This window comes from Mandrillus leucophaeus, unplaced genomic scaffold, assembly GCF_000951045.1.
Source record: "Mandrillus leucophaeus isolate KB7577 unplaced genomic scaffold, Mleu.le_1.0 Scaffold106, whole genome shotgun sequence".
Taxonomy (NCBI): domain Eukaryota; kingdom Metazoa; phylum Chordata; class Mammalia; order Primates; family Cercopithecidae; genus Mandrillus; species Mandrillus leucophaeus.
The window spans coordinates 1547757-1571484 of NW_012098765.1; the positions used below are offsets into that span (position 1 = coordinate 1547757).

The 23728-nt window shown below is 54.9% G+C and overlaps 3 protein-coding genes across 8 annotated transcripts in view; 2 read left to right on the plus strand and 1 right to left on the minus strand.

The window, feature by feature from the left end:
* Window positions 1-4936, plus strand: part of ATP5SL (ATP5S-like) — an 8469-nt gene extending 3533 nt beyond the window's left edge. For 2 of the 6 annotated variants that reach the window (XM_011983456.1, XM_011983449.1), the window contains exons 3-6: window positions 552-632; window positions 3032-3168; window positions 3271-3433; window positions 3848-4936. In XM_011983456.1, coding sequence (XP_011838846.1) covers window positions 552-632; window positions 3032-3168; window positions 3271-3433; window positions 3848-4025 — 559 coding nt within the window. In that variant the 3' untranslated portion in view covers window positions 4026-4936. The remainder of the gene's footprint in view (window positions 1-551; window positions 633-3031; window positions 3169-3270; window positions 3434-3847) is intronic. The other 4 variants (XM_011983479.1, XM_011983470.1, XM_011983464.1 and 1 more) reach the window with 3 other exon arrangements.
* A 3343-nt stretch (window positions 4937-8279) lies between these two features.
* B3GNT8 (UDP-GlcNAc:betaGal beta-1,3-N-acetylglucosaminyltransferase 8) lies at window positions 8280-10900 on the plus strand. Its single transcript, XM_011983435.1, has 2 exons — window positions 8280-8963; window positions 9437-10900. Exon 2 carries the CDS (start codon window positions 9469-9471, stop codon window positions 10660-10662), a length of 1194 nt encoding a protein of 397 aa, XP_011838825.1. The 5' UTR covers window positions 8280-8963; window positions 9437-9468; the 3' UTR covers window positions 10663-10900.
* Window positions 10901-11252: 352 nt separating this feature from the next.
* The window catches only part of BCKDHA (branched chain keto acid dehydrogenase E1, alpha polypeptide), a 37244-nt gene continuing 24768 nt past the window's right edge, over window positions 11253-23728 (minus strand). Inside the window, exons 4-9 of the mRNA XM_011983426.1 lie at window positions 21905-22013; window positions 16930-17091; window positions 13909-14115; window positions 13509-13650; window positions 13111-13282; window positions 11253-11819 (exon numbers count right to left, since the gene is read on the minus strand). Of these exons, the coding sequence (XP_011838816.1) occupies window positions 11649-11819; window positions 13111-13282; window positions 13509-13650; window positions 13909-14115; window positions 16930-17091; window positions 21905-22013 (963 nt within the window). The 3' untranslated portion in view covers window positions 11253-11648. The remainder of the gene's footprint in view (window positions 11820-13110; window positions 13283-13508; window positions 13651-13908; window positions 14116-16929; window positions 17092-21904; window positions 22014-23728) is intronic.

Genomic DNA, 23728 nt, shown 5'->3' on the forward strand with positions numbered 1-23728 from the left:
GACCTCGTGATTCTCCCGCCTCAGCCTCCCAAAGTGCTGGGATTACAGGTGTGAGCCACCGCGCCCGGCAACATCCCTATTTCTTATTTATTCAGCCATCCTAATTTGAGTCTCTGAGCCTTTATACTCTGTTCCTTCTCACCACTCAAATCTCTGCTCAAATGTCACCTCCTCCAATTAACACCCAAACTCAGCCTCCACCGTCCCCAACCCTCTGCTCCCCACCCCTCCCAGTCAGCCTCTCTGCTTTATTTAGTCATGGAATTGACATTCTTTGCAATTTGCTGTTATTTCCTGGGTTGTTACCTGTTTCTCCCTGTATAATGGCTTGGATTACTGCACTAATCTCCAGACTGGGCAGGGATGTTATCTGCCTTGGTCACCACTTTGCCCCCAGTGCCCAGCACTTACTAGGTGGGCAATATATATTTTCAGCCTGACTCTGTCTGCATGCCTGGTTTGCTGGACTCTGCCCCTCTTAACAGCACTGGGGCATCGTGAGGGCTGTGGTGCTCCCCATGCCTCACCCTTAGCTACCGTTTTTTCTGCAGATCCTTCACCTGGCTGGAGGAGCAACATGGTCCATACAGTGCAGGTGCCTTTTTCATCCTGAAGCAAGGAGGCGCAGTCAAGTATGACCGCTAAGGTGTTAGAACGGGCTGGGGGCAGGTGGTGGGGTATCTCTCTAACGTCCAGGCTCTGCAGTCACACAGGCTTCAGAGTCCCCTGGTCTCTGCCACCTTCTGGCTGTGTAGCTTGGGACTTGTTCCTGAGCTTCAGTTTTGCCATGTGTAAAATGGGATGGTGATCATTTCTAACCTACAAGTTTTGCTATAAAGACTGAATGGGGGCCAGGCATGGTGGCTCACGCCTGTAATCCCAACGCTTTGGGAGGCCAGGGTGGGCGGATCACCTAAGGTCAGGAGTTCGAGAGCAGCCTGGCCAAAATGGCAAAACCCCGTCTCTACTAAAAACACAAAACTTAGCTGGGTGTGTGTTGGCGGGCGCCTGTAATCCCAGCTACTGGGGAGGCTGAGGCAGGAGAATCGCTTGAACCCAGAAGGCGGAGGTTGCAGTGAGCCGAGATTACACCACTGCACTACCGCATTGGGGCCCTGTTTCTACAAAAAAAAAAAAAAAAAAAAAAAAGACTGAACGGAGCTGGGCACAGTGGCTCGTGTCTGTAATCCCAGCACTTTGGGAGGTCGAGACAGGAAGGTCACTTGAGGCCAGGAGTTTGAGACCAGCCTCAGCAGTTTTGTGAGACCCTGTCTCTACAAAAAATATTTTAAATTAGCCAGGTGCAGTGGCACATGCCTGTGGTCCCAACTACTCAGGAGGCTGAGGCAGGAGAATCGCTTCAACCCAGGAGGCTACAGTGAGCTATAGTCACACCACTGAACTCTAGCCTGGGCAATAGAGCGAGACCTTGTCACAAAAAATAATAATAGGCAGGGCACAGTGGCTCACACCTGTAATCCCAGCACTTTGGGAGGCCAAGGCTGGTGGATCATCTGAGGTCAGGAGTTCGAGACCAACCTAGCCAACATGGTGAAATCCTGTCTACTAAAAATACAAAATTAGCTTGGCATGGTGGCGCACGCCTCTAATCCCAGCTACTTAGGAGGCTGAGGCAGGAGAATCCCTTAGAAGCCGGGAGGCAGAGGTTGCAGTGAGTCGAGATCGCGCCACTGCACTCCAGCATGGGCGACAAAGCAAGACTGTGTCTCAAAATAATAATAATAATGGCTGGGCGTGGTAGCTCACGCCTGTAGTCCCAAGCACTTTGAGAGGCCAAGGCAGGTACAGCACTTAAGCCAGGAGTTCAAGATCAGCCTTGGCAACATAGTGAAATCCCGTCTCTACCAAAAATACAAAATTACCCAGGCATGGTGGTGCATGCCTGTAATCCCAGCTACCCAGTGAGACCCTGTCAGAGAGAGTGAGAGATTGACTGTGATTTTGCGATGTAAGAGGCCTAGCAATGCATATGTGCTCACTTTTTTTTTTTTTTTTTTTTTGAGACAGAGTCTTGCTCTGTCGCCCAGGCTGGAGTGCAATGGCACAATCTCGGGTCACTGCAACCTCCTGGGTTCAAGCAGTTCTCCTGCCTCAGCCTCCCAAGTACCTGGGATTATAGGCGCATACCACCATGCCTGGCTAATTTTTTGTATTTTTGGTAGAGACAGGATTTCACCGTGTTGGCCAGGCTGGTCTCCAACCCCTGACCTCAAGTGATCCACCCACCTCGGCCTCCCAAATTGCTGGGGATTACAGGCATGAGCCACTGGCAGCACCTGGCCTGTGCTCAATACTGTTTTTCTTTCTTTCCTCCTTCCCCGCCTCCTTTCTCCTTCCCTTTCTCTTTCCTTTGCTTTTTTTCTTTTTCGGAAAAGACAGTTCACATAGACTTCATCTACCCCTCCATCTGGTTTGAGCACTTCCTCTGGCAACTTCCTTAGAAACAGTATACATGTTTGAAAATGTCCCGTAACTTTTGCCTATCTACAAGGATTCTTGCATTTACCTCTTTGCTATTATGTTATCTGTAATCTTGCTGACCCTCAGTTTCTAGGTATGTAAAATTGGCAAAACATTCCTTTTTATTTATTTTTTGAGACAGTGTCTCCCAGGCTAGAGCACAGTGGCATGATCACAACTCACTACAGCCTCGACCTCCTGGGTTCAAGCAATCCTCCCACCTCAGCCTCCCAAGTAGCTGAGACCACAGGTGCAAGCCACCAAGCCCAGCTAATTTTTGTGTTTTTTTGTGGAGACGAGGTCTCACTATGTTGCCCAGGTTGGTCTCAAACTCCTGAACTCAAGTGATTCTCCCGCCTCAGCCTCCCAAAGTGCTGGGATTACAGGCGTGAGCCACTGCGCACAGCCAGATGGAGTCTTTTTCTAAGATGGAGTTAGTTATGTCAGGGGTGACCTATACATATTATATAGGGCTGGGGAAGGTTCCGAAGAGGCTGGAGGCCTGGGGCAGGTTCGGCTGCCCTACTGACACTCCCTCTCCCGTTTCCAGGTTTCGAGACAAGGAGTGGATCAGGCCAGATAAGTATGGCCATTTCTCTCCAGAGTTCTGGAATTTCCGGGAAGTGCCTGTCGAAGCTGTGGATGCCAGTGACTGTGAAATCAACTACGAGGGCCTGGACAACCTCCGTGAGTGCGGTGGGGTGGAGATGGGACAGGCCTCCACGTTTTCCCTTTGGTGATGGGCTCCAGAAAGGCTCCTGGTGCCATCCTGCCCTCTCCCTACCACAGTCCTCCTGAAGGAGCTCCAGTCCTTGTCGCTGCAGCGCTGCCCCCACGTGGACGACTGGTGTCTCAGCCGCCTCTACCCACTGGCCGACTCGTTGCAGGAGCTCTCCCTGGCTGGTTGTCCCCGCGTCTCCGAACGGGGCCTTGCCTGCCTCCACCACCTCCAGTGAGACCTCAGCTCAGGCTGGGCCCCGTATGCAGGCACCTCTCCCACCTCACACAGACTCAGGAGAGGAAGTGGGGAGGAGCAGTGTTGGGCAGTTCTCATATCCCCCTGCCTCCATCACAGACCTAGAGTATTTGTGGTAGATGAGCAGTCACAGTGAGTCTCTGGAAGAATTAAATGACTCCTGGTTTTTCTTCCTTTTTGTTTTAGTCAAAACTCTATGATATCGATGCTGTTGCAGAACAGTAGGAGCTAGAGTTGCATATTTGCAGTTAACACACTGGGCTTCGTGTGTCTGGACAGCTATAAAGATTTTATTTGAGGAAGCTAAGGTTGAAATTTGGGGCCAGTACCTCCCTATACACACACACACAGTCCTTACACTGGCTTCCTGTCCTTCTCCCCCTTTTTCAGGAACCTCCGCAGGCTGGACATCTCGGACCTCCCTGCCGTGTCCAACCCAGGCCTCACTCAGATCTTGGTGGAGGAGATGCTGCCCAATTGCCAGGTTGTGGGGGTCGACTGGGCTGAGGGCCTGAAGTTGGGGCCAGAGGAGCAGCCTCAGGACACAGCCAGCCCTGTCCCTGCCTAGCCTTCAGCCCTGTCCCCACTCGAGTGGCTTCTCAGCGGGCTGCATGGAATGTCTGGTAGCTCGCCACACTTCTGGCTTCCATTTGTCTTCACTCAACATGGGGGTGGGAGAATGGTGCTGGCCAATCACAGGGAGAGAGCATGAAGTCCCAGTATTTATTCCTGACTGCCCTTGGCTAAAGGTCACAGCTCCTGTCACTCTTTCAGACAGCCCTTTCCATGCCCCTCTTCAGGCCTGGGGAGGTAAAGTCTCAGGCTGTCAGTAGCTGCAGAGAGCCACACTCACCTTGTCAAGAGACTCTTCTCAAACTGTCCTTATGTGAGTGCACTGCCATTTCTTGCAGTGACCCTGACTGACACAGGAGCTGCTACTGACACTTTACAGGGATGGTTCTCCCCCATACAGGGCCTCTCTGCTCACTATAGGATGTGCAGCATCCTTTGCCCCACTCACTAAAGGCCAGCACACCCCCAGGCCCCATGGTATTGCTGGTTATGGATTTATTGACTTTATATTCCAAATTCAGCTTTTTTGGTCTGCGTTTCTTTAGAAGGGGGATAAGCTTTGTCAGTAGAGGGCACCAAACAGGCATTACAGGAGGAAAGGCGCCTCCTTCCTGGTTCCTGTTGGTTGTGCTTCTGCCTCTGGACCCCGCGGTACGTGTGGCTTCCCCAGCACCCAGCTCCTGAAGCACCAGGCGGTCAGCAGCTGCCCTTGGCACCCTCCAGCCCCCAGAAGTTGCGTAGGAGACACAGCACCTCCACTGAGGCACCTCTCTGGGAATAACATTCCCCAGCACCCCAGATGGATTTCCAGTCAATTCAGAAGCATTTCACCAGTGAAGCCCTCATTATTCCAGTTCACTGTTAAAGCCAGTAATTCTCTATATTAAACTTTCCCTGTTCAAGTTACTCTGTGGTTTTTCTCTCCTGACTGCATCCTAATGAATACAGAGTTGATACCTGGAGTGTCCCAGGAATAGACTATTAAGATAGGATTCCAGGATTGGTTTGGTTGTGCCTTTGGGCTTGGGCGCAGTGCTGAGCTCTTGCTGATGGGAAACCAGATGCCAGAGGCCCACTGCATGCAATGGCATCATAATCCCACAAGCGCCTGTGGTTGACAGAGATGAGGCACGTGCCTTGGGACCCCCGTGGCTGCTGCGCTCAACAGCTGTGGTAGTTGTGACAATTCTAAAGACCAGGGTATTGGATGGATTCTCCAGAGTGCCCCTGAGTGCCCACAGACAGTGACAAGCGTGGCTCTGCTAACTCAGCTCAAGTCACAGTCTGAGAACTAGACAGCTTCCATGACAGCCCCCAAATTTTTGTTTTTTGTTTTTTTGTTTTTGAGACAGAGTCTCGCTATGTCGCCTAGGCTGGACTGCAGTAGTGCGATCTCTTCGCTCACTGCAACCTCCACCTCCTGGTTTCAAGTGATTCTCCTGCCTTAGCTTCCCAAGTAGCTGGGATTACAGGCGCGCACCACCACACCAAGCCAATTTTTGTATTTTTAGTAGAGACAGCATTTTGCCATGCTGGCCACGCTGTTCTCAAACTCCTGGCCTCAGGTGATCCGCCTGCCTCAGCCTCCCAAAGTGCTGGGATTACAGGTACGAGCCACCATGCCCGGCCCAAAAGTTTTTACTTCTTTGGAATGGGGTCATCTAATTGGACCCAGAGTAAACAGACAATCTTGAACCCCCAAGTCACTTCAAGCGAGTCACTTATCAGTGTCTGAGAAACCTACCAGCCTTCCTTTGCTTAGAAACCCTGTGATGTGACCCGGCGCAGGGGCTCACGCCTGTAATCCCAGCACTTCAGGAGGCCAAGGAAGGTGGATCATGAGGTCAGAAGTTCAAAACCAGCCTGGCCAACATAGTAAAACCCCATCTCTACTAAAAATACAAAAAAATTAGCTGGGCGTGGTGGCGGGTGCCTGTAATCCTAGTTACTTGGGAGGCTGAACCCTCCCGAGGAGGAGGATTACTTAAACCCAGGAGGCAGAGAGGTTGCAGTGAGCTGAGATCACACCACTGCACACCAGCCTGGGCAACAGTGCAAGACTCTATCTCAAAAAAAAAAAAAAAGAGGCCGGGCGCGGTGGCTCATGCCTATAATCCCAGCACTTTGAGAGGCCAAGGCGGGCAGATCATGAGGTCAGGAGATCAAGACCATCCTGGCTAACACGATGAAACCCCATCTCTTCTAAAAATACAAAAAAATTAGCCGGGCATGGTGGTAGGCGCCTGTAGTCCCAGCCACTCGGGAGGCTGAGGCAGGAGAATGGTGTGAATCTGGGAGGCAGAGCTTGCAGTGAGCGGAGATCACACCACTGCACTCCAGCCTGGGTGACAGAGTGAGACTCCGTCTCAAAAAAAAAAAAAAAAGAAGAAACCTTGTGATGACCTCACCAGGGGCAGACACCTTGAAAGTGGTTGTCCATTCTTTTTTTTTTTTTTCCTTAATTAGAGATAAGATCTCACTATGTTGCCCAGGCTGGTCTCAAACTCCTGGGCTCAAGTGATCCTCCCCTCTTGGCCTCCCAGAGTACTGGGATTATAGGAGTGAGCCACTGTCCCACTCCAGTTTTTTTTTCTCATGGCCAGCTCTTACACAGAAATAATGGATACACCCCTTTCTTCTTAAGACTCACCACAAGCGCCCCTTGCTGCCTCTAGACCCATAAATACCTAGGGTCAAATCAGCTTGCTCCAGGTGGACAGGTGCCAGCTTTTACACGATGAGAATGACAAGACTTCGCAAATAATACAGAGTCAGAAACTTGGGGAATGCATGCAGAAGTGGATTTTAAGGATGTGACACCAATGAGGGTGGATGTAACACTAGCTCAGGCCAAATTTACTGGCATGAGTGTGCTTTCTAGAGCTTCTGGATTTCATGGGTTACCTTGTGCAGCTGGACATGGTTCTAATAGCTTGCTTGGGTACCTAACCGGAACTTGGATCCAACAGTGGCCTAAAGTTAATGAGGCAGAGAGACCAGAACTGCCCTAGCGTAAGATGGATGAGGGGAGTCCCAAGGCTTGGGGAGATGGAAGTGTTGGATTGGAATGATCATGTTCCACCAGCATGTCCACCCTCCAACCATGTTCCCCAAGAAGGCACCCCTTACTGGCCAATCCCATGGTAGAGTTAATCATTCTGTATATTGAACTTTCCCTATTCCCATTCCTGTGTGGTTTCTCTCTCCTGATTGGACCCAGACTGAGGCACATGGCAAAGGCAAAAAGAAAGGCACTCTCCGAAGCTTCCTAATGCTTCCAGGAAGAGCAGCACCCCCTGCCCCCAGAAGCTAGATGAGCTCAGGGGTCTGGAGTCCCTCTCTCCCAGCCCCAGGGTAGAGTGAACTTGCAGACTCCCTCAAGAGGTGCTCGGGCTCCTGCCCCCAGCCCCTAGCTGTCATTTCCCACTCCAGCTATTATTCCATTAACATTCACCACTTCCTCCCTACTCTCTTCCTCCAGCTGTTCCCACAGGCTCCATTATTCAAACCTGGGGGGAGGAAATCAGGGCTGGACAGATCAACTGCTGCTGCTGACAGACTGGGTTCCTGCCATGATGGGGACAGGCCTGCCCCAAAATGAGGGTGGAGTGAAGGGGTCAGCCCAGGCTTAGTGGGAGCCCCTTAGTCCCACCCCATGTCTTGGGAGGTCTTCAGAGAGCTGATGCAGTACCAACAGCAGGGACCTCTGGAGGGCAGGGACGCAAACACAGGCAGACACCCTCTCCTACCCCAGGGAGCTGGATGTGAGTGTTCCCAGAGTCACAGCGCCCCTGGGGGAGGGGCGGGGCCCAGGGCGAGGCTGGCTCCAGGGCTGGAGGTTGGGGGTAAGGTAGGAACGGATTCCCACCCTGCTGGCAGGCAGCCCGGGTGGAGGGGGTACAGGGGTCAGCTTAGGATGGAGGAGGTACAGGGGGTCAGCTTAGCTCCCGGTTCCCTGTGGGCCCCACCCTGTCACCCTCTATTGCCCTTGAAGCTCCAGTCTTTTCCTCTCCTGTTCTTCCCCTTGGCTCCCTCTCCGCCACTCACTCCCCGGGTCTGGCTCAGAAGCCTGAGTCCCTCCCCTCTGCCCTCCATCTGCCTCTCTCAACCTCTCTTTCCCCTGTGAGCACCCCACAGGGCTTCCGCAACCCCTTATCTTTCTCGGATCTCCATTTCCCTCCCCCTCTCCCTCCTGGCCACCTTCCCACTTTTCCTGTCCTCTCTCTCCCCCTCAGCTCTCTCCATCGCCTGTCTCACCCCAGTTCTCCTCTCTGCTCCCGGGCCGTCCCTTCCCTCTCCACAATGTCTCTGTCTCTCCTCCCCCTCACCAGCCCCTCCCCCCACCACCCTGACTGGGCAGCGACAACAAACATCCCTCTCTCTGGCGGGCCCGCCGATCCCTTCCCACTCAGCACATTCACTGCCGCCTCCTGGCCATGGGCGCCGCCGGGTGCCAGCCTCTCAGCCTCCCCAACTCTGCCTCAGTGGGACCCTGCCTCACCCTGGTCACTCTGACACTCCCCAGCCCAGGCCCAGCCCTCAGTCTCACCCTCCCTGGTACCCCCTCCCTCCCCAGGCCCTGGTTCTCCCCTCCTAGGCCTCGCAACGCCCCCGTCTTGTTTCTGTGGCTGCCCCCTGCACCCTTCCCAGCTGTCTTACCAGAAACCAGCCCTAACACGCCAGAGCTCCATCTCTCAGGTCGGCCTCCTGCCCTCCTCCCTCCCTCCCTCCCTCCCTTCTGCCTCAGCCCCGCCCCGGCCCCTGGGGCCCTCCCTGCTCCCGCTCCGCTCCCCTCCTCGCCCCTCTGGACTGGCTGGGCAGGGCTGGGCCTGGCCGGTCGACAACGCAGGGGCTGGGGCAGGCAGATCAGAGGGAGCTGAGGGAGGCCTGACCTGAGGCCAGCACCCGGAGCTGGTGGGAGCCAGAGCCAGAGGTAAAAAGGCGTGGGATCCCTGGTTCCCCTGTCCCTGGGGTGGGGATGTTGCGGGAGGCAGGCTGGGTTTCTAACCCCAGGGAGCTAGGAATCGTGCTCCTGATTTCCTGGTGAGGGCGATAAATGGAGGGAGAGGGAGGAGATAGGCGGCAGGGTCCCTTGTCCTGGATGGAGACAGGGAAGGGGTAGACCCTTGGGCTCTTAGGAAGGTGGAAACATTTGGACGGAGTGGGAAGAACAGGGTGCTGGAATGGGATTGGAATGGGGGATTCCTAGGTCTAGGAATAAGGACCAACGGGGTCCCTGGGTCAGGGGAGCTGTTTAGGATCTGGGACTGAGAGAAGCTGTTACGGGGGTTGGCAGGGACTATGGGAGATTGTGAGGCTGTCTGCCTGGGGCCTGGCTGGGCCCTCTCTGGAGGCCCATCCCCACACCCCAATGGCCTCCGTGGCTCCCCTGTGGCTCCCTTGTAGCTCCCGCGGCCGCCCCTTCCCTGGGCCAGGTCATGCGCTGCCCCAAGTGCCTTCTCTGCCTGTCAGCACTGCTCACACTCCTGGGCCTCAAAGTGTACATCGAGTGGACATCCGAGTCCCGGCTCAGCAAGGCCTACCCCAGCCCTCGGGGCACCCCGCCAGGCCCCACACCAGCCAACCCTGAGCCCACCCTACCTGCCAACCTCTCCGCCCGCCTGGGCCAGACTGGCCCGCTGCCCTTCGCTTACTGGAACCAGCAGCAGTGGCGGCTGGGGTCCCTGCCCAGTGGGGACAGCACTGAAACGGGGGGCTGCCAGGCTTGGGGGGCAGCCGCTGCCGCCGAGATCCCTGACTTCACCTCCTACCCCAAGGACCTCCGCCGTTTCCTGCTGTCAGCAGCCTGCCGGAGCTTCCCACAGTGGCTGCCTGGAGGTGGTGGCGGCCAAGTCTCCAGCTGCTCGGATACTGATGTCCCCTACCTGCTGTTGGCCATCAAGTCAGAACCAGGGCGCTTTGCAGAACGACAGGCCGTGAGGGAGACGTGGGGCAGTCCAGCTCCAGGGATCCGGCTGCTCTTCCTGCTAGGGTCTCCGGTGGGTGAGGCGGGGCCTGACCTAGACTCACTAGTGGCCTGGGAGAGCCGTCGCTACAGTGACCTGCTGCTCTGGGACTTCCTCGACGTCCCATTCAACCAGACGCTCAAAGACCTGCTGCTGCTGGCCTGGCTGGGCCGCCACTGCCCCGCCGTGAGTTTTGTCCTGCGAGCCCAGGATGATGCCTTTGTGCACACCCCTGCCCTGCTGGCTCACCTGCGGGCCCTGCCACCTGCCTCGGCCCGAAACCTCTACCTGGGTGAGGTCTTTACGCAGGCCATGCCTCTCCGGAAGCCAGGAGGACCCTTTTACGTGCCCGAGTCCTTCTTCAAAGGTGGCTACCCAGCCTATGCAAGCGGGGGTGGCTACGTCATTGCCGGGCGCCTGGCACCCTGGCTACTGCAGGCGGCAGCCCGTGTGGCACCCTTCCCCATTGAGGACGTCTACACTGGCCTTTGCATCCGAGCCCTGGGCCTGGTGCCCCAGGCCCACCCAGGCTTCCTCACAGCCTGGCCAGCAGACCGCACTGCGGACCACTGCGCTTTCCGCAACCTGCTGCTAGTACGGCCCCTGGGCCCTCAGGCCAGCATTCGGCTCTGGAAACAACTGCAAGACCCAAGGCTCCAGTGCTGACTCTCGGTGGGGAGGGCGGAGGTGCTGACCTGGCCCGGGCCCTGGCCTGGGCCTCTGGGGCCTGCCCCTGGCTCAGCCCCTCCTTCCAGGTCTTGATGGGAGGGAGGAGGGCCTAGAAGCTGGACAACTTAAGCCACTCCTTGGCCTCCCCAGCCAGGGTCCTGGGCAGGAAAGATGGGCTGGTGGGCTGTTTTTGCCTACTTTTGTGTTTGAAAAACATGCACTCCCCACTCTGAGGCCTGGGGTTGTTTTTTCACTGTGGGGCCCTGGAGTGGTGGGGAGCAGGGCTAGGCCACACCCTGACCTTCATCCTGGACGCTCCCCTGCACCCTTGCTGGGCAGGGCTAGCTCTGCTGGGCTCCCTGTTACTCTGCTGGACAGCAGGTTTGCCCCATTCTGTGAGAGAGCAGGAGACCATCTCTGAAGGATCCCCCCACCCCCATCCTGTCTGCTGGAGCTAACCTTCCAGCTTGCGAAAGCTTCCGGGGGAAGTAGGTATCTCAAGGGCCTTGACCTTATTTATCTAAGGTGGAGAAGCTGGGGGTGGCCTCAAATCACCCCCAAACTCCAGAAGTGGTAGAGACCAGAGGTGGTAGAGAGCCAGGCGCAGAGATGCAGTTTATTCGTGACCTCTGCTGGCCACTCGCACCTGCACAAGTTCCACAGGCTGACCTGCCATGTCCACCCCATACCCAGAGGGGCTTCTAGTCCTGTACACCCCCTCACCCAGCCCCTGGGAGAAGGCACTGTAACAACAGGTGAAAAGAGGGCTGACGGAGCCCCAGCAACTGCAGCAGATACTATCCCCCGACAATGTAACAGCCTGGAGGAGCAGGGGTGAAGAGCGGCAGCCGCCCGGGCCGCCGAGTGTTTTAGAGGGAGCTGACTGGGGAAGAGGGTAGTGTGCTGCCAGGTCCCCCTGCTCCCCTTAGAGTGGGCTACCTCTCGGGGTAGCTGAAGGCGGGTGGGGGTGGGCTGAGCAGGCCTCACTTATCAAAGTGCTCCAGTGGGTAGTGCTCCCCGTAGGTCTGCAGGTGGCGGGCCAGGGACTCCTGCTGCTTGCGGAGCTGGGCGGGCATCTCCTGATACACATCTGAGAAGAGCAGGTTGGGGTTGGGTTTGGGCTTCCGCTCTGCCTGTTCAAAGGCCTCCATCACCTGTGGGGACATGGGGCAGTGGGCAGGCAGCCGGCCTCCCATGCAGGGCCCTGCCTCCTCCTGCGGGGCCTCGGCAAGGAGTTAACCACTCCAAGCCTTTGTGTTCCCACCTGGACAATGGAAATGATCATCCTAGCAGAGGTGTAACGAAAAACCCCAAATCCTAGCAGGGATCAGGTGCTATGCAAGCGTGTGGATTCATTTAAGGCTTTCAGCAGCCCTAAGAGGTAGGCAGCTGAGCAATGAGGAAACTGAGGCACAGAGAAAGGCAGGGATTGGACGCACAGTGCTGCCCTATGCTGGGTGCTGCCCTCACCGCTGGGTTGCAAGGCTCCTGGCTCCTAATGACCAGGCCAGGGAAGGTGGCACACTGATTCTGGGCAGGGCACGTACACCGCACACGGTTCGCCACCTACTCCTCAAACCAGCTTCTTCTTTTTTTTTTTTTTTTTTTTTAAGAGATAGTCTCACTCTGTTGCCCAGGCTGGAGTGCAGTGGCACCATCTCGGATCACTGCAAGTTCCGCCTCCCAGGTTCAAGTGATTCTCCTGCTTCACCTTCCCCAGTAGCTGGGACTACAGGTGCACATCACCACACCTGGCTTTTTTTTCTTTCTTTTTTTTTTTTTTGAGATGGAGTCTCACTGTTGTCGCCCAGGTTGGAGTGCAATGGTACGATTTCAGCTAACTACAACCTCTGCTTCCCAGGTTCAAGCAATTCTCCTGCCTCAGCCTCCCGAGTAGCTGGGATTACAGGCACCCGCCACCATGCCCGGCTCATTTTTGTATTTTTATTAGAGACAAGGTTTCACCATCTTGGCCAGGCTGGTCTCAGACTCCTAACTTCAGGTGATCCGTCCGCCTTGGCCTCCCAAAGTGCTGAGATTAAACGCATGAGCCACCGTGCCCAGCCCTGATTTTTGTATTTTTAGTAGAGACAGGATTTGACCATGTTGGCCAGGCTGTTCTCGAGCTCCTGACCTCAAGTGATCTGCCACCTCGGCCTCCCAAAGTGCTGGGATTACAGGCATGAGCTACCAGGCCCAGCCTCAAACCAGTTTCTGAAATGGGCACCACCAGCATCCCCCTTCAAAGACAAGGAAGTGGAGGGCAACGTGCCGAGGACACAGAGCCAGGACACACATGGCCCCAACAGCCTGGCTCCACAGGCCACATCTGAGACATCACTGGGGTTATCCCTGAGCCTCCCAGTTCGGTGTCCCGCAAATCCTTCCCGAGCTCTGCAGGCCACAGCAGCCCCCAGCACACCCTCCCGGGCGGGGTGCCCTCACCTTCTTGCGGGACTGCTTCCTCCAGGCCTTCTCCTGCTCCTCATCCCACCAGCCTTGGCTCAGCAGGTAGTGCCGCAGCCGGGAGATGGGGTGGTCCTGCTTGTCCCAGTAATTGACTTCGTCCACCGAGCGGTACGCCGAACTGTCGTCACTGGTGCTGTGGTGCCCGATCCTGCATAGGGGCAAAAGGCCCCAGGTCAGTGTGGGGCTCCCTGGAGTGGGGGTCAGGAGGGAGGCTGGGGGATGGACTAGGGAAGGAGGAGTGGAAACGGAATCAAGGCAAGGGGAAATGCAACATCAGGTGATAAGGCCATGTTTTGGAGACAGTGATCGATATGAGGAAGATGCTACAGTGGCTGTCAGCGCTGTGGGGGTGCTGATGGGGGAGCGGCGGGTACCTGTAGGTCATGGCCTCGATGAGGAAGGGCTGGTTCTCTGCCACAGCGCGCCGTCGGGCCTCCTTTGTGGCGTTGTACACAGCAAACACATCATTACCATCCACGCGGATTGACATGATGCCATACCCGGGGCCTCGTGCCGCTGTGGGGACACAGAGAAGGCAGGTCAGGCCAGGGCTGAGATGAGGAACATGCACGAGGCCAAGGGGATGAGCAGGGAGAGGACAGAGAGAGCAAGGCTGAGTGCTCAGGACCTCGACTCTTGTGGCTGACCAAGTGCGAGACACCACAGGACACAGGAAGGACCAGGAAGGAGGGCAGGGGTGGCAGGAAGGTGAGGGGATGGGGGAGGGAAGGAGATGATCCCGGCGGGGCGGGGAGCAGCCAGTAGAGTCCATACCAATGCCATCGCCTCGATACTGCTCGGAGGTGGGCGTGGAGATGGCGTAGCCATTGTTCCGGCAGAAGAAGATGATGGGGCACTCAAGTGTGGCCGCGAAGTTGAAGCCGGCGTGGGCATCCCCCTCGCTGGCCGCCCCCTCACCGAAGTAACAGATGACGACCCTGTTGGCATTGGCCCGCTTGGCTGCGTAGGCTGCCCCCACCGCTGCAGGGGATGAGAGGGTGGTGAGCAGGGGCGAAGACTTACACGCACTCACTCACACTCATTCACCCTCACATGACCCAGGGCTCTGAGGCTCAGGCCAGCGGTCACCAGGCTTCAAGGGGAAAGAAAACACCTGAGCTCCTGATGCCCCCAGCATCTGCCCATCCAGGTCTCCTCCCGCTCAGCTGAGAGCAGCTCCACCCTTCCAACTAACTGCTCAGGCTGAAGACTCCAGCATCATCTCCAACAAGACTTCCCACCATTCCCCACATCTGCTCCACCTTCAGAACCTGACCCCTCTCACCTCCTCCTCAGCACCACCCTTGTCAAGCCCAAGTTACCGAGCAGCCTCCTTACTAGCCCTTCACACACTGCCCAATCTGTTACCTACAGGGAGACCTGCGGATTCCATGAAGAGGTGAGCCAGGCCAAGGAGGAGCAGACTCCTCCCCACCCACGGCTCCTGTCCCAGTGTAAGTAAAAGTCAACATCCCTGCAAAAGGCAAAGGCCTTGAGGCCCCACCCAACCTGCACCATCTGCACCCCTCCCACCACCTCTGGACTTTACCTCCAACCACCCCACACCTGCTCACCCCATACCCGCTCACTCCACACCTGCCCCTCTGGGCTCCTCCCTGCTCCTCAAACACACCAGGCTCACACCTGCCTCAAGACACCACACAGCTCCCTCCCTCACTTCCTCTGGTCCATACTTCAGTGTCACTCTAGTGACGGCCCCCAGCTACCCCCACAGTGTACCACGCCCCACTGGCTTGGCTGCTCCCTACAGAACCCCCACCCTCATATACTCCAGGCATTCCCTCTCCATCTTTGTTACTGTCCATCTCCCCCACCACGATGGCAGCACCTGGAAGGCTGAGGTTTGCGTTGCTTTTGTTCCCTGTACTTGGAGTGGCACCGGCACACGGCAGGAACTTCTTACATTTGAAGTGACTTAGCAGGGACCCAGAGGGAAGGTTAGGGGCAGGTGCCAGCCTTGTGGAAACCCTATTACCTTTAGTTCAAATGCCCCCTAAATGCCTCCTCGTCTGAGAAAGCTTCCCTGCCCACGTCCCACCTAAAAGGCTCAAACTGCTTCTTGTTTCCCAACAGAAGAACACTATGAGCTAAGGGGTGTGGAGCCTTCTACTGTGCCGGGCACAGTGCTGAGGCCTGGAGAGACACAAACTCATGCATCTTAGCTGCCCTAGGGCAAAGAAGCCAGAGCCCAGACCAACCCTAGATCAGGCTACAGGCCCCAGAGGGCAGGAAGGGGCTCCGATTCCTTGTTCTCCACGCTATGAGGGTGCAGGCCTGGCACCTGGTGGGTTTGCTTCCCAAACAAGCCTCTTATAAGGGAAGGGACTTCAGGGCACCTACAGTAAGCTTTGGGGAAGCTTGCTTGACTCTAAGGACTGAGGCAGACAAAGGTCAGGGCCAAGAACCCAGGCTCTGGAGGTACACAGTCCATGACTTGAGTCCCTGCTCCTCTCCCTCTGTGCCATATGACCGTTAGCAAGTGACTTCCCTCTTTGACTTCAATTTCCTTTTTTTTTTTTTTTTTTTTTTTTGAGACAGGATCTCACTTTGGCTAGAGTGCAACGGCACAATCTCAGCTCACTGCAACCTCTGCCTCCCAGGTTCAAGCGATCCTCCTGCTTCAGCCTCCCAAGTAGCTAGGATCGCAGGTGTGCATCACCACACCAAGCTAATTTGTGTATGTTTAGTAGGGACAGGCCTTTGCCATGTTAGCCAGGCTTCCTGCACTTTTTTTTCCCACTCGTTTGCTCTCACTCTCTCACACACAAAACATGGGCCTCCTGCTCTCGAAAACAGGAACAAGAGCAAATAATAACCTCTGTCCCCATGGCCACAATGAGGGTCCTATTGGACGATGAATGTGAAGCACTGGCACAGTGGAACCTCGTGCACATGTTGGCTGTGTTTGTGAGCAGACAAACGCAGTGGGCATGTGGTTGGGAAATCCAGAGTGTGGTCGCACAGGCTTCAGGCCCCTGAATGGGGTGGGGACAGCAACAGAGCCCTCTTCTGAAGGGACCCAGACAAGAGGTGCATTCCAAGTCTGGAACACAGGCCGGGTGCAGTGGCTCACATCTGTAATCCCAGCACTTTGACAGGCCAAGGCAGGCAGGTCACTTGAGCTCAGGTTCAAGACCAGCCTGGCCAACACGGTGAAACCTTATCTCTACAAAAAATACAAAAAATTAGCCAGGTGCAGTGGCATATGCCCATAATCCCAGCTACTCAGGAGATAAAGGCAGGAGAATCACTTGAGCCTGGAAGGTGGAGGTTACAGTGAGCCGAGATCACACCATTGCACTCCAACCTGGCTGACGAGAGTGAAACCCTGTCTCAGACAAAAAAAAAAAAAAGTGGGCTGGGCACAGTGAATCATGCATGTAATCCTAGCACTAGCTGAGGCAAGGTGTTTGAGACCAGCCCAGCCAACACGGTGAAACCCCGTCTCTATTAAAAATACAAAACTTAGCTGGGTGTGGTGGTGCACACCTATAGTCTCAGCTACTTGGGAGGCTGAGGCAGGAGAATTGCTTGAACCCGGGAGAAGGAGGCTGCAGTGAGCTGCAATTGCACCACTGCACTCTAGCCTGGGCAACACAGCAAGACTCCGTCTCAAAAAAGAAAAAAATAGTAATAAGTCTGGAGCACAGACCAGGGCTCTGGTGGTGTCACCAACCCAGAATTCCACCCAGAAGGGAGGCAGAAGAGCTGAGGCCTGGACCGGGGTGTGACACTGGTCTGCATGTGTGCAAGGTCCAGGGCATGCATCCTCACCCTGAGGGATCTGTGTGGCCAGTGGAGAAGAGATAGTGACGAAGTGGCGTTCCTTGCAGCCGTAGTGGACAGGCATCTGGCGCCCCTTGCCCAAGTCACTGATGTTGCCATAGCACTGGGCCATGAATAGTTCCAGGGGGTAGTCGCGATACATCAGCACACCTAGGAGGGGAGGAGGCAATGGTTAGCTGAGTGGGCAGTGCAGGGAGTCAGATCGGCCCCGTGGGTGACCCGCAGCATGCCGGCAGACAGACAGGAAAGCTCGGGCTTGTTTTTAAGAGGGAGACTGATGTTCAGACTGACTGACTGCCCAGCAAGGCCAATCTGATTTTTCAAAAGAAAGCAGAAATCTAGCCTTTTTCTTTCTTCCTCTTAGTGAGACACTGTCTGGTCTTTAAGTGCTTTCAACTAATTCAATTACCTTTAAGAAATATTCTAACCATAAATCATCACTATGGCCAGGCATGGTGGCTCATGCCTGTAATCCCAGCACTTTGGGAGACTGACGTTGAAGGATCGCTTCAGCCCAGGGGTTGGAGACCAGCCTGGGCAACATAGTGAGGCCTTGCTTCTACAAAAAAAAAAAAAAAAAATTCAAAACATTGGCCAGGCATGGTGATGTGCGCCTGTGGTTCCAGCTACTTGGGAGGCTGAGACAGAGGACTGCTTCAGCCCAGAAGTTCAAGGCTGCAGGCAGCTGAGATTGTGCCACTGCACTCCAATCCGAGCTACAAAGCAAGACCCTGTCTCGAAAAAAAAAAGAAAAACATCATCATTATGAACCAAATAACAGCATAGACCACTAATTTACAACTTCTGGACTACAGAAGAAGTACTCTAACCCACGTATGGCAGTAAAACCCTTTCTTCAAACAAAACCTCTGGTGAACGCCCACCTGCCCATCAAAGGGAACCGCTCCAGGTGAAGGCGGCCCTTCCTCCTGAGTTAGAAGACAGAAGGGGGTTTGGGATTGCCCTCGGACAAGCTCTTTGCCCCACCTGAATAGTGGGACAATCTTCACATCCACACCTTAGGGGCAGCGCTGTGGATCAATGCTGCAAGCACTCAGACCAGGAACATTATTCAGAGGGAGCTCTCTAGTACAGTGCTTTCCAAACCCTTTCTTTACTGCAGAACCCGATCTTTAGATACAAATTTAATGGTGATCACATTACACACAGCAGTTACCGGTTTTGTTTTTTTTTTTTGAGACAGAGCCTGGCTTGGCCACCCAGGCTGGAGTGCAGTGGTGCAACCTGAGCTCACTGCAACCTCCGCCTTCTAGTTCAAGCAATTCTTGTGCCTCAGCCTCTCAAATAGCTGGGATTCCAGGTGTGCACCACTACACCTGGCTTTTTTTTTTTTTTTTTTTTGGATGGGGTTTTGTTCTTGTTGCCCGGAATGCAATGGCACAATCTTGGCTCACTGCAACTTCTGCCTCCCGGGTTCAAGCGATTCTCTTGCCACAGCCTCCTGAGTAGCTGGGATTACAGGCATGCGCCACCACATCCAGCTAATTTTTGTATTTTCAGTAGAGACGGGGTTTCTCCATGTTGGTCAGGCTGGTCTCAAACTCCCGACCTCAGGTGATCCACCCGCCTCAGCCTCCCAAAGTGCTGCAATTACAGACATGGGCCACCGCGCCCGGCCCATTTGTTAATATTTTAGTTAGAGTTCAGAGTGATTAGCATTACTTCAACATTCAACTTTAATACAGGTTTATTGGTATTTTCTGACACATGCTTTTGAATGGACATAACACAAATCCACGTAACATGTGGCTGTGGTGCACATGTAACAGATGGAAACAGGAGTTGCTCTGGTTAAAGAGGGAAAGAAAGGCCTTGTAGAGGGCCAAAGAAGGCCCAAGGCACTGATACAGGATCTTGGAATCAGGCTTTCTCAGAATGTGGTACTGGGTCCACCCACATGAGAAGGACTGGGTAGGGGCGGGGAAGGTGCTAAAAGTACAAACTTGCCAGGTGCAGTGGCTCATGCCTGTAATCCCAGCACTTTGGAAGGGTGAGGCAGGTGGATCGCTTGAGCTCAGGAGTTTGAGACCAGCCTGGGCAACACGGCGAATCCCCATCTCTACCAAAAATAAAAAATAAAAAAAAAAATTAGCCAGGTGTGGTGGTGTGCACCTGTGGTCCCAGCTATTCAGGAGGCTGAGGTAGGAGGATCACTTGATCCTAAGAGGCAGAGGTTGCATGAGCCGAGATCATGCCACCGCACTTCAACCTGGGTGAGAGAGTGAGACCCCATCTTGAAGAAAAAGAAAATACAGACTCACAGGCTGATTTGCACCAGGAAACTCCAGGTCCAGTGGGAACTGCTGCTCTTGCTTGACACCTGCCACCTCTTTTCTTGTTGGTCTCAGAGACAGGATCTCACTCTGTCACCCAAACTGGAGTTCGGTGGTGGAAGCATAGATCACTGCAGTCTTGAACTCCCGGGCTCAAGCAATCCTCCCACTCAGCCTCCTGAGTAGCTGGGACTACAGGTGTGCACCACCACGCCTGGCTAATTTTTGAATTTTTCAGCGATGGGGGTCTCGTCATGTTGCCCAGGCTGGTATCAAACTCCTGGGCTCAAGCAATCCTCCCACCTTGGCATCCCAAAGTGTTGGGATTACAGGCGTGAGCCACCGCACCTGGCACCTGCTTCCTCTTAACACTCCTTTTCACTGGGTGCCACTCCCTGCCAGTGCCACCACTGACACTCCACATATAGCCCTGGGAGGACAGCCAAGGGTGGAAACAGCGAGAGCTATCTCTGGGTCAGACAGCCATGCAAGGACTCGGCTCCACTCCTTAGGAGAACATGGCCTGAGCCCATGACCTCACCTCTGTTGACTCAGGTTCTTACCTGGCTTTTAGAGTTGACGGTAATGCCTGCCTCTCCTGCCTCACATGGATGCGGGAGGTGCCTCAATGAGGCAACACCATCGGGGCCTGCCCTAACCTCACCCAGTGTGCCCTTGCTCTGCAGTGTGGTGAGAGGAAATGACAATCTCTGAGGCTAAGAAGCACTTATAACAGCACCTTGGCTGGCCGGGTGTGTTGGCTAACACCTGTAATCCCCAGCACTTTGGGAGGCCAAGGCAAATGAATCACTTGAGGTTAGGAGTTTGAAACCAGCCTGACCAACGTGGTGAAACCCCATCTCTACTGAAAATACAAAAATTAGCCACGCATGGTGGTGCATGCCTGTAATTCCAGCTACTCGGGAGGCTGAGACAGAAGAATCACCTGAACCTGCGAGACAGAGGCTGCAGTGAGCCAAGACTGCGCCACCGCACTCCAGCCTGGGCGACAGAGTGAGAATCCACCTCCAAAAAAAAAAAAAAACCGCCGGGCACAGTGGCTCACGCCTGTAATCCCAGCACTTTGGGAGGCCAAGCAGGGCAGATCATGAGGTCAGGAGATCAAGACCATCCTGGCTAACACAGTCAAACCCCGTCTCTACTAAAAATACAAAAAAGTTAGCCAGGTGCGGTGGCGGGTGCCTGTAGTCCCAGCCACTCGGGAGGCTGAGGCAGGAGAATGGTGTGAACCCAGGAGGCGCAGCTTGCAGTGAGCCGAGATCATGCCACTGCACTCCAGCCTGGGTGACAGGGAGAGACTCCATCTCAAAAAATAAATAAATAAAAATAAAGGAGAAGAAAAAAAGAACAGCACTCTGGTGTCAAGAGCCCAGGGAAGTGCTACCTATCATGATGAAGACCACTCTTCTCACTTCACAGATGACAGACAGCGTCACCAAGGCAAGTGGCCTACCAAGTAAAGCCTAGAGTGGGTCTGACTCAACTCCTTACCCTGCACCATGCTGCCTCCGCACGAGTCCCATTTGCAGCTGCCCAGCCACTTCTGCTGACCCTCAGTGCTGGACAGTCACTCTCTCCCATGTGGAGAGCTCAGCGGCTCCCATGATTCCCATGAGGCTTGCTCGGTCCTGCCTGGTGCCCTCACAAAAGAGACCCCTTCAGCAAAAACAGGTGCAGTGCTCAGCACAGCTGGTGGGGCCCTGGACAGCCACGTGGTCTGGCCTGGCGGAAGGGCTGTCCCAGGGTGAGGCCCCAATCATGACACCAACCCCTGCCCCTGAGCGCTCACTCTGTGCTGAGGGCACTGTGCCAACTGCCCCAAGACTCCCCTCAACAGCTGTCTTGGGAAGGGCTACCATCCCCCTTACGAATGAGGAAACAGAGGCACCGGGCAGTTAAGCAACTTGCCCCAGGCTGTGCAGCGTCTAAGACAAAGGGTTAAGATGTGCCTTCCTAGCCCTACCAGTGCTCGCTGACACTCAGAGGGTAGTCCCCTTGCAGGGCCCCACACCAACAAGCTCCCTGGAACACCCCACTCACTGCTCCCTGGGCTCACTCCTTCGCTCCCAGGCACTCATTCCTGCTCAATGATTTTCTTCATTCCTGGTCTTTGACCCTTCCTTCCTTTCACTCAGCCGGGCCTGCCGGGCCCCTCTGATCTTGCACCGCACTCAGGTCCATCAAGGTTCTTCCACCTGCTCCTGCTCCCTGAAGGATACAGCACCTAAGGAGGGGCCAGAGGATCCCTGCACCAGGCAGACAGGGTCTCCAGCACAGACCACACCCACAGCGAGCGCTGACCTCACTGCATCCTCCCAGCGACCCTTGGATGCAGGTACCATCATAATCCCTCTTCTGGAGATTAGAAAACTGAGGCTCACAGAAGGGAAGTGATGTGCCCGAAACCTGACAACTGGTAACAAAGGGTTAAGAGCACAGACCCTGAGCCACTACACTTCCCAGCCTTCAGAGTGGGAAGACCACCCCCTCCAGAGTCCTGACCCTGGCTTGTCTCTTTCTTGCTTGGAAAGCCCTTCTTCCAGCTCCTTAGACCTTCCTGGCACTGTGCTGCTCCTGGAAGAACACTCAGAAAGGCTAACTTGTACACCTCAATGGGGACCACAGGGCCAAACCACAGACAGACGTACCTGCCTCCCGGTACTGGCCAAACACCAGGTCTGTGTCGTCCAGGGCGGCGGCACTCCCCACGTGCGTGCCCTCCTCGCCATAGTTGGTCATGTAGAAGGAGATCCGGCCCTGGGGGTGGAGGGGGGACCGGGGGCCCACACTTGGTTATGCTGGGCAATGACAGAGAGCCATCCAAACCCTACCCAGCTTCTGACACCTCCGTGAATTTGCAGCCTGCCTGAAGGCCAGTCCTGGGCCAGGCCATGCTAGGGTTCCTGCCTTTATGGAGATGCTACCAGACTGCTTAGAACTGCCAGAGGGATCGAGGTGCTGTGATAGGAGCCCAAAGGAAGCACCTTTTCCACCACGGAAGGGCATCAGCAAGGACCAATGAACAAAGATGGGGTGGGTGGAGGGTTCCAGGCAGAGGGAATGATAGACCGTGAGGACCGAAGGGCTGGGACGTATAGTGGTAGAGGTGGGGAAAGATGAGGGAGAGGAAGGTGGCACCCAGATAACAAAGGGAACGATACATTGATTTTACTCTGAGAATGGTGGTAACCTGCCAACAGGTCTTCTCAAGGGAGCAATGTGGTCAGACCTGTGTTTTAGAATTGCTCTCAGGCTGCAGTGAGGGAAATGGATGGAACCATCAAGGCTGACTGCAGCGAGCCAGGAGACAGGGGACAGAGGCCCAGCTTGGTAGCAGGGGGAGGTGGGAGAGGAGCAGGTGGATGTGTCTGAGGAAGCTGAGTTGGCTGTGCTAGGGGGCAGCAGACCCTGTCAGCTGGCCACATCAGTGCCCAGCTTCCTTCTCCCAAATCCCCTATCCTGAGCCTCGAAAAGACATGCGCTCAGGTTACTGGCCTCCCTTGCAGCCAGAGGTGGCCGTGCGACACAGTTTTAGCCAGAGATTTCGGTGGAAATCTGCTTTTGCTTTCTGGATAGAAGAGACCACTGCTGCTGGTGCCAGCCCCATCCACTCCCAACTTCTTCCTGCCTTGCAGACAGCCAAGAAGCCTGGACATGCAGCAGCCATGCTGAGAACACAAGGCCACAAGCAGAGCACGAATACCAGCTCACCAGCAACAGTGAAGCAGAGAGAGGATGGGGCTGGGTCCCAGAGTGTGCTGCTGAGCAGCTGAGCAATTCCTAAGGAAGTATCTACAGACAGGCTAGGCGTGGTGGTTCACGCCTATAATCCTAGTATTTGGGAGGCGATGGCAGGTGGATCACTTGAGGTCAGGAGTTCGAGACTAGCCTGGCCAACAGGGTGAAACCCCATCTCTACTAAAAATACAAAAATTAGCTGGATGTGGTGATGGGCGCCTGTAATCCCAGCTATTTGGGTGACTGAGGCAGGAGAATCTCTTGAACCTGGGAGGTGGAGTTTGCAGTGAGCCGAGATTGCGCCACTGCACTCCAGCCTGGGCGAAAGAGGGAGATTCCGTCTCTAAATAAATAAATAAAAATAACATAAAAGAAAAGAAGTATCTATAGCTTGGTGCGGTAGCTCATACCTATAATCCTAGCGTTTTGGGAGGCCGAGGTGGGCAGATCACCTGAGGTTGGGAGTTTGAGACCAGCCTGACCAACATGGAGAAACCCCATCTCCACTAAAAATACAAAATTAGCCAGGTGTGCTGGGGCATGCCTGTAATCCCAGCTACTCAGGAGGCTGAGACAGGAGACTTGCTTGAACCAGGGAGGCAGTGAGCCGAGATTGTGCCATTGCACTCTAGCCTGGGCAACAAGAGCAAAACTCCGTCTCAAAAATTAAAAAAAAAAAAAAAAAAGAAATATCTACAGAGGGAATGAGAGGGGAGAAAGGGATAGCAAGGGGA

What these genes read in the sequence shown, in the direction of transcription:
- B3GNT8 (XM_011983435.1), top strand. Translation starts at nt 9,469, where the DNA reads ATGCGCTGCCCCAAGTGCCTTCTCTGCCTGTCAGCACTGCTCACACTC.